This window comes from Ranitomeya imitator, chromosome 2 (assembly GCF_032444005.1).
Source record: "Ranitomeya imitator isolate aRanImi1 chromosome 2, aRanImi1.pri, whole genome shotgun sequence".
Taxonomy (NCBI): domain Eukaryota; kingdom Metazoa; phylum Chordata; class Amphibia; order Anura; family Dendrobatidae; genus Ranitomeya; species Ranitomeya imitator.
Genome location: NC_091283.1, coordinates 666904235 through 666924226, shown reverse-complemented (window position 1 = coordinate 666924226; position 19992 = coordinate 666904235). Strand labels below are relative to the sequence as shown.

General features: G+C 44.2%; 1 protein-coding gene across 4 annotated transcripts in view; it reads left to right on the top strand.

Moving 5' to 3' along the window:
- The window catches only part of ADK (adenosine kinase), a 390840-nt gene that overhangs the window by 129387 nt on the left and 241461 nt on the right, over positions 1-19992 (top strand). For 2 of the 4 annotated variants that reach the window (XM_069753001.1, XM_069753004.1), the window contains exons 2-3: positions 500-574; positions 5325-5378. In XM_069753001.1, the coding sequence (XP_069609102.1) occupies positions 500-574; positions 5325-5378 (129 nt within the window). The remainder of the gene's footprint in view (positions 1-499; positions 575-5324; positions 5379-19992) is intronic. The other 2 variants (XM_069753002.1, XM_069753003.1) reach the window with 1 other exon arrangement.

Here is a 19992-nt window from a genome sequence, read left to right as displayed (position 1 = left end):
CAACTGTTTAAAAGGTGCCTATACTTAAAATACTCTGGTACTTGCTGGAAATGGATGCATTTATACCATAAAGTGTACTTCAGCATCCATGAATAATGGCAATGTGCCCCATGGTCTGCGCGCTGGGTAGAATTGAGTATTTCAGTGCTTTCATCGCCACTGATGTTGTGAACATTATACAATGTCCACTTTGTATCCAGCAGTGCGATATTCGGGCTGATTAACCACGTGCATATGACACAATGTTTGCTGTATTAAAGACATGCAGCAGCATATGACTCTCATACATGTATGCCAGTAAGTTTTCTGACTGCAGTCTATTGTTTTGCTACTTTAATCTATACAAAATATATAAAGAAAAAATCTAACCTGCTATATAAGATAAATCAAGACTTCCATTATGTTGCATGTCGCTTTCGTTGTTATTCCATGTAGGCAATAAAATAATTGTCATCTGTCATTAATTCTGATTTTTATTTATTTATTTTTCTCCCCCTAGTGAAAATCTCCTTTTTGGCATGGGAAACCCCCTCCTGGATATCTGTGCTGTCGTGGACAAGGACTTTCTGGACAAGTAAGCACATTCGCAATACTATAGCCTGTCCGCCTATCAAACAGGCAACCCATGCATGGGTTGCGGCTGTCGAACAACCACGAGACATGCAGCCATGGGGATTCAAACCTAGTATTCGAGCACGCCGAAGTCACAAGAGCACGGATAACACCTTATCAGAGCTCATTCGCTCACCACCACCTATGAGCTTTTTCTTTAACATTTTGGCATTGCACGCATGCTATCTATTGCACAGACAGCTCTCACTAGTTGTTTGGTTGTATAGGGACAGCGGAAAAGGGCTGTTTCTACTGTAGATAATGTTAGGTACTGCTAACCTTTATATGCCTGTTAGGGAATAAGCCCCACTGCGAAAACTACTCTAAGGCTGTGTTCACATGCAGCTTTTTTCTGTTTTTTTTTTTCTTCCTTTCTTTTTTTAAATGCAACTTAAAAGCAGCCTTTTATAGTACCAGAAAATGAGCTGTTTCAGAATTCATATGCATATGGTTGTTTTTTTATTGAATTTGAGAACTGCAGCATTTTTTTTAAATCTGTATTATATAAATTCTTTCAGCTTTTTTCACCCGCAGAAGACACGAAAAACTAAACAAGCGTTTTTGTCTGCGTTTTTCAAGTGTTTTTGGTGCATAAAACAAATGTTAAACATGCACTAAGCCCAAATAATGCTGCAGAAAAACAATCAACAAAGTGCACAAAAATTGGCACTTTGGCCAGTAGAGCATGTGTTGGCTGCAGAAAAGAGTCCCCGCTGTGTGTGTGAACATAGCTTAAAGGAAGCCTTTCAGGATTGTACACAAGAACCTACAGACAGTGTCAGGTTGGCGCTGTTACACTGATTAAAATGATACTGTGGGTGACATTTTGAGTTAATGATATGCCCGTGCTCAGGGGCGGCCTTTGGAGGGGCTTGATGTGGTGCTCTGATTAGGTATTCATAATGCAGACTGCTGACAGGTCACTGGTTCCTCACTGACCTGTCCCCTAGTTTACATAATGAATATTATATATACCTATTTAAAAAAAAAAAACCTTCAGGCAGCGCTTGCCCTGCCGCAAAATTGCATATCTATGGTGCCTATAATTGTTTCAGGTTAATCAGGTTATCCTGATATTCCCCCCCCCAAAAAACCCATTTGAAAATGTCGCCTGCCACGCCTGCGCAGTAGCAGATATGTGTATAAAGAGGTGATCCTATAGCTGCAACTACACATGTGCCGACGACGCAATCTTGCCAGAGGATAAAAAAATCATCCTCAAAGATGGCACCACCATCTTGCTGGAGAGGAAAAAAACATTTCCTCCTCCAAAATGGCGTTGCCGAGCCTGCGCAGTAGCCGCTATTGGTGATCGCTGGGAGCTGCTACTGCACAAGTGCCGGCCGCGCCATGTTGGAGGAGGATTTTTTTTCTTTTCACTAGCAAGATTCTGGCACCTGTGTAATAGCAGTTATCTGATCACCTCTACATACACGGATAGCAGCTACTGCTCGGGCGCCATTTTCAAATGGATTTTTTTTTTTGGAATATCAGGATAACCTGAAACATATACCGTAATTTTCAAATTATAAGATGCAAATTTGGGGGGAAAATGGGGGTGCATCTTATAATGCGGATATACCTTACCAGAACCGTTGCTGTAGGTTTGGATGAAAGGTGACCAGCGGTCCACCTGCGCATTTGCCGCCCCTTGGCGTCCATTTTCCCGTAGTCCACCGCACAGGAAACCATGGAACTGCGGGGGCTGTGACAAGATGTCAGCAGAGCTCCCTACCCCCCCCCCCCCCCGCAGCAACGCCGGAGACAACCGCAGCGGCACGCCGTACATCGGAACACCCCCCTCATCGCAGCCTGCAGCATCACCCCACTCCTTCCTCCTCTAGCAGGGACCCTGCTTCACCGCTGCCTCCACCCCTGTAAGCAATAAGACGCATGGATTATAGTAAGCACCATTTTGTTAAAAAAAAAAACATTTTTTTCCCATCAAAATTTGGGGTGTGTCTTATAATCCCAAAAAATTTGGTGCATATTACATACGCGATTACGCCCCAGAGCACGAGCATATCGTTAACTCAAAATTGAAAATAAGGTTGGAGGTGGATTTCATCTCCCAGGTATCATTTTAATCGGTGTAACGGCACAAACCTGACACGGTCTGTAGGTTACTGTGCACAATCTTGCTGACGGGTTCCCTTTAAGGATATGTGCTCATTGAGTATTTTCTGTACTAATTTCTGAACTAAAAATTGTGTCTCTTGTCAGGAAAAACCTTGCATAAAATATATATGTATTTGCCTTATTTTTGTCCCATTCATTAGAATAGATTTAAAACACTGCAAAAATGCTGAAAGAATTGACATGCTGCAGTTCTGAAACTACCGTACTTCTGCAAGGAAAAATTAAGCAGAATGTGCATGAGAATTCAGGCATCTTTCACTTCGCTGGAACCGTAAAATGCTGCGTTTTTTGTGGTAAAAAGTCTTGTTCTTTTTGCCTACTTGTCTGTACAGTAACCAGAAGAGTAGGCATAATATAAAGTGTAACCGTCCCTGGAACATTACACCAAAGTTAATGAAATTGTTGATTTCAAGCATTACAATTACAAACAATTGTAGGGTGAAATGTAACAATGAGCTGTAACTGTATGTTCTTGCCTGAAACAGCCATCTGTGTTTGAAATTTTTGGCAGAGTGGGACTAAAAAGATCTTTTGTTCACAAATGTAATCTTCTGCCATAGAACATTCCCCAAACGTTTGTTCTTCGGGCACCCTGAGTTAGTTAACATGTTTTGGCCAGTTGGGACAACTAAAGCGGCAGTTTCGCAAGATCATTTAAACATCAGCCGCCTTCTGTGTAATGTGTCCGGCCACCGTGTCTGCTACATCACACTGGACACCAATAGTTCCTATGTGCAGTAGATACAATACAGGAGGATAGTTTTTAATGACATTACTTGTAATGTTGGTCTTTTTTGTGCCTCTTATTCATGAGGGATTTTTGTGTTTTATGCTTTGGGGCAATGATAGTTTGTACGCTATTTTTCACACCGCTTTCTACATTTTGGACATATATGTGGATTGCCCCGTCAGGGAATCAGGATACTCGGTACCGGGTCTTTCGGTTCACGGGGGGATGTCACGGTGGCTGACCCGGTCCGTGGCCCTGGGACGTCCGTGTAAAAGGAAAAGGTCTTTAAAGGGATAAAGTTTGTCTTCATGACGGCACCTGTGGTATTCAGTCAGGGTGACCGACGCTGCTTTAAGTGGTCTGCTGGGGTGATGTTATGGCAGCTAGATGGTATATCTTCCCACAGGTGAAGTGTGTCGCCAGGGCTTCCCACTATGTAGATGGTGGATGGTGAGAGGCGCAGAGAAGAATGAGGACACAAGGTTGCAGTCTCTTTACCTTTACTGAAGACTTCAGCATCCACAGTCCAGGGCATTAGACCACAGGGTAGGCAGAGTCCGGCCGGTTTGAAGGCAAGTCCAGAGCCCCCTTGTCCAGGTGGAAATCGGTAGCCTTCCTCTAGCGCCATGGTGTTGTAAGTCCCTTACTGCTACGCTTCTCATAAGGTTCTCACAACTGTTGTAGATGTTATGTTTCTCTCTGTCCCCCGGATAGGATAGGACAAACCCGTATGACTGGTGGCTTGAGGCGGTTTATAGGGACTCTATCATGCCCCAGCCTCTAAAGGGGTGCCACCGTGCCTCCTGGGTGTAGGGTGGGCAGGTAACGTGAAATTAGCTGTCCTGCTGGTCTCTGGAGCAAGGCATAAAGATTGTTACTCCCTCGGTGTTCCGGCTACCGGGATTCTGCGCCTCAGAAGGAGGCAGCCTTTGTAGGGCTTGTCCCCTTCTGGTATCTGCTCTTTTGCTGTGACTTCCTTTTGCACGCTCGCTGCAATACAGTTCTGCCTTTGATGTCTCTTTCTGGGAGCTGCAGCTCTGAGGGCATCCACAGCTCCATGTCCTTTCTCCCTTGATCTCTGACAGGATCCCACCCCTGCCGGGGACCAACTAACTGTGCGGAGCTCAGCCAGCACCTGACTAACTTTCCCTACAGGTCACCAGTTTTACCTAAGTGTGGGGAGTGACCTAGTAAATAGGAGCAGAGCTCCCCCTGGTGGCCTGGAGTGTGAAATGTGTTGCATGTTTGTGATACCTGGATGCAGTTGTCGTTCTTTGCCTTGAAACGTAACACCACTCTCCCCTAGAGGAGAATGATATTACCGCAACGACCAGGACCCTGGGGCGCTGCACATGATTCAACTTTATTAGAAGTTTAATTCTGCTGAAGGAATCCTTTTTCAGTATTAATAAACACCTGAAGATTTATTTAGAACAATTTATTATTAAAAGTGTGACCAATTCCAGGTAAACTTAATGTTTTTCACGACATACAAGATAATGGTCGTCCTGTGTCTAGAATGTCTAGTTCATACTGTTCTACAAGTAATCACGTAATTAAATCTGTATTTCTTATAGTTTTAATCAGTTAAACCTATTATTGTTCTGACTTCGATCTCCTAAATCTCTTTAATCCATGTAAGAATTAGTCAGGGTTTAGCTATGATCTTGTGCCATGTGTGAAGCTCTGGAAACATTCTCATGATGAGAGATAAGCATTGCTATATTTCAAAGATATGGGCTCGTTAATAACCTGATTCGTTCTTGCAATGCCTTGTGATCTGTTTGGATACAGGAGGAAACTTTCTATTGCATTTGAGAACACATTATTTCTGTCCCCATAGGTATGGTTTAAAGGCGAATGATCAGATTCTAGCTGAGGAAAAGCACAAGGAGCTGTAAGTCAAATAAACCTTAAATTCTTCTACTTTTTAGTCACAGCAAACCACTGGACATCAAGTGATTACATTATTTGTCCAACAGTGAAAATGTTTTGCTCAAAATAGGTTAAAAAGGAAAAGTAAATTAAGGGACCAACGCTCCACCAACCCTCTTCCACTGTTGACCGGACCCTTGTTTTATGTGAATACACAGGGGATGGACAGTCAGCCAAACACTTGGACAAAAAGTATAAAAAAGTCCTTTTTGTTATTTGAACCCAAAAAAGTATGCATAACTGTTAATGGTAATGATCCATATGATAAAATTAACACACTGCTTAAAAATGTAATAGGATGCGGTCAATGTTATGTATGTACCTGAAAACTGTGTTTAACAAAGCGTGGGGGCTTCCTCTTTATTCCCATTGGTTTCCTGAGATGATGTTTGCCCTGGCAAATCGGGGCCAAATAACGGCCTTGGAGTCTGCTGGCTATAGTGACCTGTTCAGAAGTTACCGACATTTACATTTTAAAAAATACATTTTTCTTTCCTGTCATGCCACTTTGCACTAATTCCTGGGAGCTCCTGAATGGTTAATAAACTACCTGACAGGAGTTTTTAATATCTTGAGATGTCCTGATTTTAAAATTGTAACACTTCTGGGTGTTTCCAATGTATAGGTCCCCCAGAGTCACTGTCCCTTAGAAAAAAAAAAACAAAAAAAAAAAATTATATATGTATGTGTATATATGTATATGTATATATATATATATATATATATATATATATATATATATATATATATATATATACAATTTTTTTTTTTTTTGTGGGGGGGGAGGGGAGATATTTCCTTTTGAAAAAATTAGACGTTGTGCACATTGTTCGTTGCTTCAGTACAGCCATTTTCTGTCCTGCTCACTGGACACTTTTGTCCAGAAAGTAGAAAAGGATAATGCTAGCTCACCGTTGACGTTTGTAGGAGTTCAGGGTGCACGGAACCACGAGCCGACCACTCATATATAGCAATTGCAAGAAAAAGCAGAAATATTCCAGCTTCTGGTAACATTTTCAGAATAATATGTAGTCCATCAAAAAACAATTAAAAAAATATGGACAGGAACAGTAGCAAGCGATGCGTTTCGAACACTGTTGCTCTTTATCAAACTATCTTGATAAAGAGCAACCGTGTTCGAAACGCATCGCTTGCTACTGTTCCGGTCCACCATATTTTTTTTGTTGAAATAAAGATTACTCTGAAAATTTTACCAGAAGCTGGAACATCTTTTTCTTACACTGTTGTCAACCCTTTAAAGCCCAGCATTCAGTAGCGTAGCTACCGGGGTGAGGGGCGGAGGGGGCCATTTCTGAGCGGTGGGCCCGGAGCTATTCTACTGTAAGGCTATGTTCACACGTTCCTGATTTCCCTCCTTTTTTTTCAGGACTAAAAACCGCAGCTGTTGGCAGAAAACGCAGGCCCTTTTTTTGGTGCATTTTTTGATGCGTTTTTTAGTGCGTTTTTTAATGCAGTTTTCTATGCAGAGTCTGTGTGTTTTCTAGGAAGTTTTTAGGGTTAAAATGGCTGAAAATACCCTAACCCTACCCCTAACCCTACCCCTAACCTACCCCTAACCCTATTCTAACCTTAGTGGAAAAAAAAAAAAAATTCTTTATTTTTTTTATTGTCCCTACCTATGGGGGTGACAAGGGGGGGGGGGGGGGGTCATTTACTATTTTTTTTATTTTGATCACTTAGATAGATTATATCTCAGTGATCAAAATGCACTTTGGAACGAATCGGCCGGCCGGCAGATTCGGCGGTCGCACTGCGCATGCGCCCGCCATTTTGGAAGATGGCGGCGCCCAGGGAGAAGACGGACGGACGGACACCGGGAGGCCGGGTAAGTAGTAAGTATAAGGAGGGGAGATGAGGGCACGGGGGGGGGGGGGGCGTCGGAGCATGGGGGGTGGGATTGGGGCACGGGGGGGGCAGCCACACTGCAGCGTTTCTGCACCACAAACCGCAGAAAACCCGCAGATATTTTTTTCATCTGCGGGTTTTACTGCGGGTTTGACCTCACAATGGAGGTCTATGGGTGCAGAACCGCTGCAGTTCCGCAAAAAGAAGTGACATGGTACTTCTTTTTTACCGCAGCTATTCAGCGCGGCTTTTTTCGGGATTTTCCGCAATGTGGGCACAGCAGTTCCTGTTTTCCATAGGGTACATTGTAATGTACCCTGCATGGAAAACAGCTGCGGACCTGCAGCGGGAAAATCGCGGCGATTCCGCATTAAAAAAAGGATGGTGTGAACATGGCCTAACTGTATTGGCGTGCACAGCGAACTGATAGTTACATTCGATCTCCCTGCTCTTCCGCCTGCCGCTATGGGGCCCCTGAGCAGGTGGAGGGGGGTGGCAGTGCCAGCATTGGGCCCCTTGCCTGTCATGGCAAGGTCAGCTGTGTCGGCATCTAGCTGATGCAGCTGACCGCATTGATGAGGGAAGGAGCGCTACACTCCTTATCCCATCATCCCCCTGTCAGCGTCTGATGTCGCTGACACTGACAGGGGGTGCGATGATGTCACTGCCTGGTGCCTGCGATCCGGAGGTGAGCTGTAGCAGGGAGCAGCGCAGGAGCCAGGAAGAAGAGAGGTGAGTATTTATTGTTTTTCTTTACGGGGGCTACCTTATGCTACAGAGTCTGCCTTTGGGGGGGGGGGGATGTGCTGCCTTATACTACAGAGTCCGCCTGTGTGTGGGGGGGGGGGGGGGGTGCTGCCCTATACAACAGGGTCTGCCTATGGGAGCTGCCTTATGCTATAGTCTGCTTATGGGAGCTGCCTTATGCTATAGAGCAGGGGTCAGGAACCTTTTTGGCTAAGAGAGCCGTAAACGCCACATATTTTGAAATATAATTCCGCGAGAGCCGTACAATATGTTTAAAGGGCCATTGACAGATCAATCGCTCCAATGTTCACTTAGTACAGCAAGGAATGCTCCTCCCTGCTGTATAAAGCCACAACTGGACTGAAACAATGGTAATTAGCAGTAAAAAATTAAATAAATAACTTACATTGTGAGCTTGCGATGCATGGCATCAGTCCAGCAGTCTGGCTTCTTCTTTTTCCTGCGCATGACTGGAAGCTGGCATTCTTCCCACCTGATGTTGAGAGAATGCCAGATTTGAGTATATAGTATACAGTGTATATATAGTGTCAGTGTATAGGCAACACTGACTCACCAGTGACGTCTCTAGGTGAAGTCCTTCATCTTTCATCCAGCACAGACCGCCATCATTCCTTCCAGCCAGGACTCGTTTCTGCAGGAAATAACACAGTTATCTCGAGCTCCGCTTGCAGAACACATTACTTAATTTTTCACAACTTCTACATTACATCACATGAAGAAAAAAAGGCGATATAGTGTCACTCTGCACAGTAACCGTATCTACATTCTGCCCATGCCTCAAGTCCTGCCCCCAGTGTGTCCAGCATATTACCCCCATGTTGTCCAGCAATCTGCCCCAGTGTGTCCAGCATATTACCCCCATGTTGTCCAGCAATCTGCCCCAGTGTGTCCAGCATATTACCCCCATGTTGTCCAGCAATCTGCCCCAGTGTGTCCAGCATATTACCCCCATGTTGTCCAGCAATCTGCCCCAGTGTGTCCAGCATATTACCCCCATGTTGTCCAGCAATCTGCCCCAGTGTGTCCAGCATATTACCCCCATGTTGTCCAATGTGCCCCATGGTCTCCTGTATTGCCCCAGTGTGTCCAGCATTCTGCCCCATGGTCTCCTGTATTGCCCCAGTGTGTCCAGTATTCTGCTCCATGGTCTCCTGTATTGCCCCAGTGTGTCCAGCATTCTGCCCCATGGTCTCCTGTATTGCCCCAGTGTGTCCAGTATTCTGCTTCATGGTCTCCTGTATTGCCCCAGTGTGTCCAGCATTCTGCCCCATGGTCTCCAGTATTGCCCCAGTGTGTCCAGCAATCTGCCCCATAGTCTCCTGTATTGCCCCAGTGTGTCCAGTATTCTGCCCCATGGTCTCCTGTATTGCCCCAGTGTGTCCAGCATTCTGCCCCATGGTCTCCAGTATTGCCCCAGTGTGTCCAGCAATCTGCCCCATGGTCTCATGTATTGCCCCAGTGTGTCCAGCAATCTGCCCCATGGTCTCCAGTATTGCCCCAGTGTGTCCAGCAATCTGCCCCATGGTCTCATGTATTGCCCCAGTGTGTCCAGCAATCTGCCCCATGGTCTCCAGTATTGCCCCAGTGTGTCCAGCAATCTGCCCCATGGTCTCATGTATTGCCCCAGTGTGTCCAGCAATCTGCCCCATGGTCTCCAGTATTGCCCCAGTGTGTCCAGCATTGCCCACAGACAGTCAGACATAAAGAAAAAAAAAAAAAAAGTAAAATCCTCACCTCTCCCATTCCTAGCGTAGGTCCGGTGCAGTCAGCGTCTCTCCGGCTCTGCGACGCTCAGGACAGAGAGGCTGAGCGGCGCGCACAGTAGTGACGTCATCGCGCCCTCTGCTCTGAGACGTCGCAGAGTCAGAGGACGCTGCAGCTGCCGGCGCCGCAGGAACCAATAGAGGTGAGTATTAGAGCGGGGGCGGGGCCCGGGGGTGGGGGGAGCTGGTCATGGCGGCGGACGGCGCCGCCCGAAGATTTAAAGGGGCGTCTTTTTTTTTTTTTTTCTCCCCGCTTCCTACTTGCCGGCCCCCTGTCTGCGAGCCAGATACGGCCATCAAAAGAGCCATATCTGGCTCGCGAGCCATAGGTTCCCGACCCCTGCTATAGAGTCTGCCTATCGGGAGTGCATTATACTATATGGAGGCTATCTAGGGGGCCATCATAAAGTGTGGAGACTACAGTGAGGGTGTCGTCTTAAAGTCTTTGAGCCATCAAACAGTTTGGGGGCCACTAAGGGGCCAGTATACCGTGTGGGTGGTACTATACAGTGAGGGGCATCATACTGTGTATAAAAGAGCATCATACTGTGTGTAGGGGAGCTGTAAGGGGGGGAGACTCAAGACATTATTTAATGTTAAGTGGGCACTTATTGTTATAGGGGAACTCGGGTTACTCTGACTGTCAAATTGGCACACACAGGGCACTATTAATATTTAGAGGACAAAATATGGGCACCGTTTTCTACGAACCTTGCACCCGGCATTACTATATTCTAGAGGGGTGCTTTAGAATTTTAGAGGGCACAGAGAACCACACAGCAGGTGCAGTAATAGGGACACATACAGCAGCAGCGGCTCAGCATTGGGTTATCAGCATGGTGAGGAGTTTGTGCAATAGATGTGGGAATGGAAACGAGATGTGGGAATAGATGGTGACTTGCTGAAAATATGAGTCGTGAAACGTGTCTTTGTTGTATTCTCTGCAGCTAAGACGTGGCTGGAAGAAGTTGTCGTATCGGTCTGGGCCAGATGGGAAAAGATGTGAAAAGTGACGACTCCATCAGAAAGAACGTCAGCGGTAAGTCATTATCTGTAACCGTGCTGTAATCTGTTATATGTTTGGTAGGACTGGTATCTACCACTGACCATATGGCAGTAATATCCATGTTGGTCGTTATATAGAGTATTTTCAGCAACAGCGCGGTCATATGCTGAGGTTCTCCTACATCCACTATTGGGGTGCGCCACCCAGCTGTAATCAAGGTAACTTAGTTTAGGGGCCCACTCAGAAGCTTCGCCCCCCTGAACCAAAACCCTAGCTATGCCTCTTCCAGCAGTATAAGGGTACGTGCCCATGTCCAGTATTGCTAAAGTTCTGGACACGGCTTATTTTTGCTGCATTCAAAACAAACACAGTGTATGGGATTAATAGAAATCTCATACCCACAGTGCTTCTTTTCTACAATGTGTAAACTCTCCTAAGGTGCGGGTTTGCAGGCTGCAGCATGTCAAATTCTCTTGCGGGAACACTTAGTGTTCTGCATGGAATTTTCCCATAGATTTGCACTACATATGTAAAATCCAAAGTTAAAAAAATTAGTAAATATGTCATGTGGTTATCGCGACAGTGTGAGGCCAGAAGACCGCAGCGTTTGATTGTCCCCACTCCGGTGCCGAGAAGAAGCACTTCTCCTTCATTTTAAATGTGTTTATTTCTTCTGGCAGAACAGGGGTTAATTGGCCATGTTAGAAATCCCTGTGCTCACAGTTGAGCTGGATTAGCCACTCCTTTTCCCTTTTATTATGTGGGCTCTGTTACTAATCCTTGTCAGAGCTAGCTTTATTGCTCTATGGCTAACTGTGGGAGAGGAGTTCATATGAGGAGAGTTGGAAGAGTTATCTGTGACTGTTGGGTTTGTATGCCTGATATTTCCTTATCCTTCTTATTTCCCTATCTTCACATTCCTCTGTTATATGTGAGTAAATATTTTGTGTGCCTGGAATTTTCTGTTAAAGGGAACCTGTCACCCCGTTTTTTCAGTACGAGATAAAAATACTGTTAAATAGGGCCTGAGCTGTGCATTACTATAGTGTATTTTGTGTACCCTGATTCCCCACCTATGCTGCCGAAATAACTTACCAAAGTTGCCGTTTTCGCCTGTCAATCAGGCTGGTCAGGTCATAGGGGCGTGGCAACTTCGTTCTTTCTTCCCCCAGATCTTGCATATATTTCCGTTGGTGGCGTAGTGGTTTGCGCATGCCCATCTTCTGAATCCACTGGGCAGGAGAAGAAAAAAACACGCGATCGGCGCTATTTCCCTGGTGATCTGTGGGGGCGGCCATCTTCCTGAGGCCGCGCGTGCGCATATGGAGTCCACTGCTGCCCGGGGCTTCAGGAAAATGGCCGCGGGATGCCACGTGTGCGCAGATGGAGATCGCGGCGGCCATTTTCCTGATGCCGAGAGTCGCCACGCCAATACCAGCCTGATTGACAGGCGAAAACGGCGACTTTGGTAAGTTATTTCGGCAGCATAGCTCAGGCCCTATTTAACAGTATTTTTATCTCGTACTGAAAAAACGGGGTGACAGGTTCCCTTTAACCCTAGTTTGTGTTGCCTTGTTTGTCGGATTGGTGTACTATGGTGCACAGTATCGCCCCCCTCTTCCTTAGGTGGGTGAGGAGACCAGAGAGTAGACTAACTTAGGAGATAAAGCAAGGTCTGAGGCCTTGGCATCTTCACCATCTGAAGTATCCCGGGGAGCAGGATGAGCTATGGCGCCCCCTAGTGGTAGGAACAGGGAAGGAGCCCCTGGTCACCCGACAGCTGTATCGCGACAACATGCTTTTAAAGTGTGTTTACGCAGTTGTTTTTAGCCTTGTTTAACCTAATAAATATGTATATTTTTAAAAAATTACGTGGTGTCCCCCCTAGGTTTTGGTAACCAGCCAAGGTAATGGAGACAGCTGCAGGCTTATATTAGCAGGCTGGGAAGATCCCTGGTTTTTGGGCCCTTCCCAGCCTAAAAATACATGCCAGCAGCCACCCCAGAAATGGCACATTGCATGAGATGCACCAATTCTGGTACTTTGCCCGCCTCTTCCCGACTGTCCTGGTGTGGTGGTAATCGGGGTAATGGTGGTTAAGCCCTGGAGTTAGTATAGAAGAGATGTCTACCTGGTAAGACAATAAAAACACACACAGAAAAAATTATTTGAGTAAAGACTCCCCACACTATACCCCACCAATTTATTGGACAAAAAATGTAAAACAAAAAAAAGTCCCATGCAGGTCCGAAGTAGTTTACCAAATCCGATGTAGTTTAGAAATGGATACCTGAAAAAGATAAGACCGAAATAAACACAAGACTTTCTCTTCTAAACCAATTTATGTGTAAAAATGTTCCCATGAAGCTCCGATGTAGTCCACGTTCCCCGAACCTTGCTCCGGCGACCATAAATAGCAAGAAAATTACTGCTATTCACAGGTGCTGGGTAGTGATAATGCTCATCAGAGCAGTCTGGTGTCTCTGCGCTCAGCAGGGAAATGATAACCAGGTGCTCACTATGGAGTGAGCCATTACTGTATTAGTTTTAAGCTTAGAAGGTGCAGGGAGAATATAACTTTGTTTTCTCCCTGTAGCTTCTGCTTGAGTAAGGTAGCCTTGCAGGATTTAAATGTTATTTACTTGCAGATTACTTCTATATCTGCAGATTAATAGTGTTTCTATATGTCACCGTTTCCCTTTATGCAAATTGCCTCTTCTGAGAAAAAGCGGACTTAAACTCTATAGCGTCACCTGTTGGAAGTAGCAATCCTAGAAGTCACAATCAACTCTTTAACGAGTCGTGCAATATGACTTAGGATAAAAGCCAAATCAGTATCTCAATTTGCAGACAGTGTTTTGGGCTGTTGGCCCTCGTCAGTGCGAAGTATGAGAACTGATTTGGCTTGACAGTGTCTGCAAATTGAGATACTGATTTGGCTTTTATCCTAAGTCATATTTCACAACTCGTTAAAGGGTTGATTGTGACTTGTAGGATCGCTACTTCCAAAAGGTGGCGCTATAGAGTTTAAGTCCGCTTTTTCTCAGAAGAGGCAATTTGCTACTTCCAAAAGGTGGCGCTATAGAGCTTAAGTCCTCTTTTTCTCTGAAGAGGCAATTTGCATATTATATTTCCTAGAGGAGCATTGCACGGCGAATAAGCCTCCTTACCTTGACAAGCCAGCTGGTATGTCACTCTCCATAAGGAGAAAGGTTACCCCTTAGACCCCGATTCCTTTTAAATACCATTCACCACTTAGTATACTTAGCATAATTATTTTTTTCTGTTCTTGCTTAAAAAAAATATTTGTTGTTAGCCACGGTTTTCAGAGTAATATCCCCCAATCACAATCCCATGGTAAAGATTTATTGTATTTTCGTGACGTGCATTAGGAAAAAGAAAAGTCAGTGCAGAGACGAGAAGTGGTTAAGCAAAGGTTTGTCAGCAAGAGCAATGATCCCATGCTCAAGGCCACGTTAACATTAGTGGGCAAAGAGCAAAAGAGGTGAATGACCAGTGATTTTTTTTTTTTTTTTTTTAAATAATTTTATATCTAATCTTTGGCACTTCTAAGTTCTAAAGTCAACATGTAAGACTCGATCCAATGATTACCTAAAATGGTAAACCGCCCCTAACATGGACTGCCTGCCTGTATCTGTCTGGGGCCCCATGCACAATAGTCGGCAGACGATCATTTAGGGCAGCTATTTCTCCCAACCTCTCAATATCCAGGAGGTTTGTGCTGACATCTTTGGTGGCAGCTAAACCTCAGGAGTTTTTTTTCGGTTTTGTGTTTTCATTTTCCGCTCCCCTCCTTCCCAGAGCCGTAACTTTTTTATCGATATGGCCATGTGAGGACTTATTTTTTGCGGGACGAGTTGTACTTTAGTCGAAACCATTGGTTTTACCATGTCGTGTACTAGAAAACGGAGAAAAAACTTCCAAGTACGGTGAAATTGCAATAAAGTGCAATCCCACACTTGTTTTTTGTTTGGCTGTTTTACTAGGTTCATGAAATGCTAAAACTGACCTGCCATTATGATTCTCCAGGTCATTACGAGTTGATAGACACCAAACATGTGTAGGTTTATTTTCTGTAAAGGTGAAAAAAAAATTCCAAACTTTGCTAAAAAAAAAAAAAAGCGCAATTTTCCCGGACCCGTAGCATCTCCATTTGAGGGCTTATTTTTTGTGCGCCGAGCTGACATTTTTAATTATACCACTTTGGTGCAGATACGATCTTTTGATCACCCGTTATTGCATTTTAATGCAATGTCGCAGTGACCAAAAAAAGTAATTGATCGGGCGATTCTGAACACAGCGATACCAAATATGTGTATGTTTGATTTTTTTTTTTTTTTTTGAATGGGGCGAAAGGGGGTGATTTGAAATTATATTTTTTTATTTTTTCATATATTTTTTAAAACCTATATATATTTTTTACTATTGCCATGCTTCAACAGCCTCCATGGCAGGCTAGAAGCTGGCATAGCCCAATCATCTCTGCTACATAGGAGCGATGCTCATATCACTCCTATGTAGCAGATTACTGCATTGCTATGAGTGCTGACCACAGGGTTTGGATAGGGTCTATTCTTCAAGAAGTGGCACAAATCTTTCCACCCTGGGTACTAAACCTGAGGACAGTAAATACTCAGCACTAAACATTCCAGGTTCAATTTATAGTTTTTGTTTTTTCACTTAGCACAGTGTTTCCTTTTTATTCTTTAGGCACGCACCCACCACCTCACTCTCTGTTCTGTTTTTCAATCTGCACTTTGCATTGTCTTTTGTTTGCTTTTCTTCTGACTTTATTCGCTACAAGAATGGAGATCCCAAATGGAGCAATTCTGTGGCAGTAATATGACGTTACCAAAATGTTTCACACCCCATCTTAACAATCCTTGTATAACTACTGGTACTTTCTCAAATTACACCTTGCTAATGCCATGTTTGTGCAATTTTTTCCCAGCACCAAAAAGCTTGAAAAATCCACACATTTTCATGTGTGTTTTCACTGATTCTTACATAGATTTCATCAAGTTCAGTGCAGTGAGTCAAATATATGGGGTTTCCAACTACAAAATAGTGTAGCTTCATAGCAATCATCAGATGGCAGCTTCCCATCTCCTCAGGGACACCATTTTTCTTGCTTAAATGCATGTACTTTTGGCAAAATAAAATCACGCAAGTTGTTGCCCTTCATTACAACTTTTGTATTGTTTGTCTTCTAGCGCCTCCCTCTCCTATTGTCTAGTTACCTGAGAATCCGTCAGTGAGCTTGTTCTAACTGTCCAATAGGAAAGTTTCTACCTCTTAATGCTTTTTTTGTATACCTCTTCTCTGCTGATTTATGAGTTAAATGTGCAGAGAAACAAAAAAATCTGTAAAAGCAAACAGAGCTAAAGTTTTAATGAAACCAACTTTCAAAACTGACTTTAAGCTCCAAACATATGTAATTGTGTGCTGAAGTGGACAACCCCTTTAAGGGCAGATGTAGACACTTAGCCATAGTTTTATACTAAAGTTCTTTGAGGAGAGTTAAGTGTTATAGCAGAAAGATATGGCTTTGAGCCCTATAAAAAGAGCCCACAAAGATGCTGGCTGATACTCCTGTAACTACCAATGCTCCTGTGGACTGAACTTGTTTGCTCCCTTCTTTCCCCACCTACCCCACTCCCACCACCCTTCTTTTTGCATTTTTGCGTTTGTTTTCCTACCCTACTTCCAAGAGCCATAACTATTTTATTCTCTTCGCCGACATAGCTGACGAGAGCTTGTATTTTGCAGGATGAGTTGTAATTTTGATTGACACCATTCATCTATGTATATTGCCTCTTTAGATAGAAAGAGGACTTGAACTCTAGCACCATTCATTGTAAGTATAGCTTTTAAGCTATTACTATGGTAATAGAATGGAATTAGTATTAACATAACAATAATAATGATAATTTTTTTTTCATTTACCTCTCCTGGCTTTGACCCAAAATCCGGACCAAAATTACATTTAGTACATTGAAGAATAGTATTAATATACCAGGAGCCTAAATAGAGTTCTTCATAAAGAGAAAAACCAAGCAATAGGAAAAACTTAGCTTTCGCAGTACATGGTTTTTAGCAGTGGAAATCACGTAATATTTTGAATCTAAGCTTGGATGGTGTGGGTGTAAGCTAATTGTAGGGTTGCTATGACCAAATGTTATGGTGGGTAGTGTCGCATAACATTTCCACAAACAGACTTTGACCATTTCCTGTTTTTGCTCCAGTTGCTGTATACTTGGTCATATGTAAAATGATTGGGTGTTTTGTGTTTCTGCTTTGGTTTTGGGCATTGAGAAATAGTATTTGGTGCATTTATTTACATTAAGGCCTCATTCAGACTTCTCATGTGCTAAAAAAAAAAAGGTTCACGTTTCATCAGTGTTTTGGATCCGAGTTTCATCAGTGTTTGTCCCATGTGTCAGTTTTTACCAGGTTTATCGGTGACTTTGACTCAGATAAATGACAGCTTCTCCGATACATTGCAATGTTAACACAGGCAGCACACTGATTGTATCTGATCTATCCAAAGTAGAGAATTTTCACAGACCCATAGACTTGTGTGGGTGATTTAGATCTGTGTCCTTAATTAAAAAAAAAAAAAACATGCCTCAGTGAATGCCTTGATGGCCGGAAGCGCGTCCTGAATGCCGCTGTCAGTTTGACAGCAGCATTTAACTAGTTAATATGTGCTGGTGGATCGCGATTCCACCCGCGCCTATTGCGGGCACATGTCAGCTCCTGTTTTCTTCTATCCTTTTTTCTTGTCTTAAATTATGAAAACTAAAGAAATGGATTTTAATATACCGTATTTTTTGGACTGTAATGCACGCTTTTTTCCCAAATTTTTTTTTGTGAAAATGGGGGTGTGTCTTGTACAAATATCATGGCGGCGGTCCCGGTACGATACTGCAGCCTCTCTTCCCAGGCTGGTGTGGCTTTTGTTGCAGCCGTGGCCTGTTGGGCGGCGGTGGTCTGTGGGGAGGCGAGGCTCCGCCGGCATTTCGTGAATTCGATGCGGTGGCCTCCAGGAAAATGGCCACCTGGGGCGGCGAATGCTCAGATTCAGATCTCTTGAGACTAGATCTAGTTACCGAGATCTGAATCGGAGCATGCGGTGGAATTTTTCCTGGAGGCCACCGCATCGCAGGAATGGATCTGTGCGGGCCTCCGGGCATTCACGAAATGCCGGCAGAGCCCCGCCACCCCACAGGCCACCGCAGCCCCACAGAGTACCTGTCGCAAAATGCCGGCGGAGCCCTGCCTCACCACAGAGCAGCACCATTGCACCAGCCTGCGATGGGATTTTCCAGAGGCCACTGCACCAGCCTGGACCACCGAACAACCCCTATGACCACTCCTCCACCTTTGCCGAAACCCCTCCCCGGTAAGCTGAATTCGGACTGTAAGTCGGACCCCCATTTGACACATTTCCCCCCCCCCCCCTATTTTCCTTCTGAAAAATTGGGGTGCGTCTTATGGTTCGTTGCGTCTTATAGTCTGAAAAATACTGTAATGCATGACCAGAGTATGGATACTTCCGATTCGTCAAGGAACAAAATGTTTACATTAATAACTGGTTGATAAAAGAGCAGTTTTTTTGATTCTTTTAGGTGTCTCAATTCCTCTTCAAGTATACTTATTACTGGGATAAACACAAAACTTTTTCTAGAATTGATATAATTTTGACAAATATTAACACACTACAAAGGTTAAAAAAAACAAAAAAAAATTGATATTGCATGTTCAGACCAGGCTCCTGTGAGGTTAGTTTTGAAACCTACTTCTTCAAACTACTGTTCTAAATGATGATGCTGCAACTTCTTTTTGCTTCATTCTACAGTATATAAAGCAAAAATTGAAAAAGCCATTACATTGTACTTTCTAGAAAATGGCATACATGATATTTCCCCAATTACCATCTGGAATGCTCACAAGGCAGTTCTCAGAGGCATCCTTATGCAATTAAATTCTCAACATAAAAGAAAAACTCTCGAAAACAAGAAATTTCACAAAGGATTGTAAAAGAAGAGGAAAAGCAATAAGATTTGTTTTTTATTAATAATAATAATAATAATAATAATAATATTATTATTATACTCTGTCTTAGAGCAGAACTGAAATCCATTCTTTTAGATGATTACGAAAAACTTATAAACTCCATTGAGCTTAGGTATTTGTGCCATAACATAATGTCTAGACTTATGGCCAAAAAGGTAAAAAAAAATAAATAAAAAAAGTGTATTAAAACCAGAGTCTCTTCCATTAACCCCTTAGCGACCGCCGATACGCCTTTTAACGGCGGCCGCTAAGGGTACTTAAACCACAGCGCCGTTAATTAACGGCGCTGTGGAAAAAGTAAATAGCGCCCCCCAGAGTCGGATTTTCTCCGGGGTCTCGGCTGCCGGGGGTAGCCGAGACCCCAGAGAACATGATTCGGGCAAAAAAAAAACAAAAAAAAACGCGATCTCTTTTTAATTTCTCTATCCTCCGATGTGATCGCACATCGGAGGATAGAGAAAAGGGGTCCCAGGTAGCCCCCCAATACTTACCTATCTCCCCCGATGCTCCTCGTGGCTCCCTGTGGGCGCCGCCATCTTGAAAATGGCGGGCGCATGCGCAGTGCGCCCGCCGGCCGGCCCCGCGAGAATCTTTGGGGTCTCGGCTGCCGGGGGTAGCCGAGACCCCAAAGAGCATGATCGGGGGTCGGTTTTAGCGACCCCTGTTTTGCGATCGCCGGTAATTAACTGTTTACCGGCGACCGCAAAAAAAAAAAAAAAAAGTAAAGTGTAATTCTCTGTCCTCTGATGTGATTGCACATCAGAGGACAGAGAAATAGGGGGATTCGGGGACCCTATCATACTCACCTGTGTCCCTGGATCCTCCTGCTGCTCCTCCTGGCCGCCGGCATCTTCTGGGCAAAAGAAAATGGCGGGCGCATGTGCAGTGCGCCCGCCATCTGTCTCCATCTGCCGGCCGGCAGAAGAGCAGTTGGGGATAAAATTAGGGTTAGGGCTAGGGCTAGGGTTAGGGCTAGGGTTAGGGGTAAATTTAGGGTTAGAGTTGGCGCTAAATTTAGGGTTAGGCTTCTTTCACACTTACCTTCGGTACGGGGCCGTCGCAGTGCATCGGCC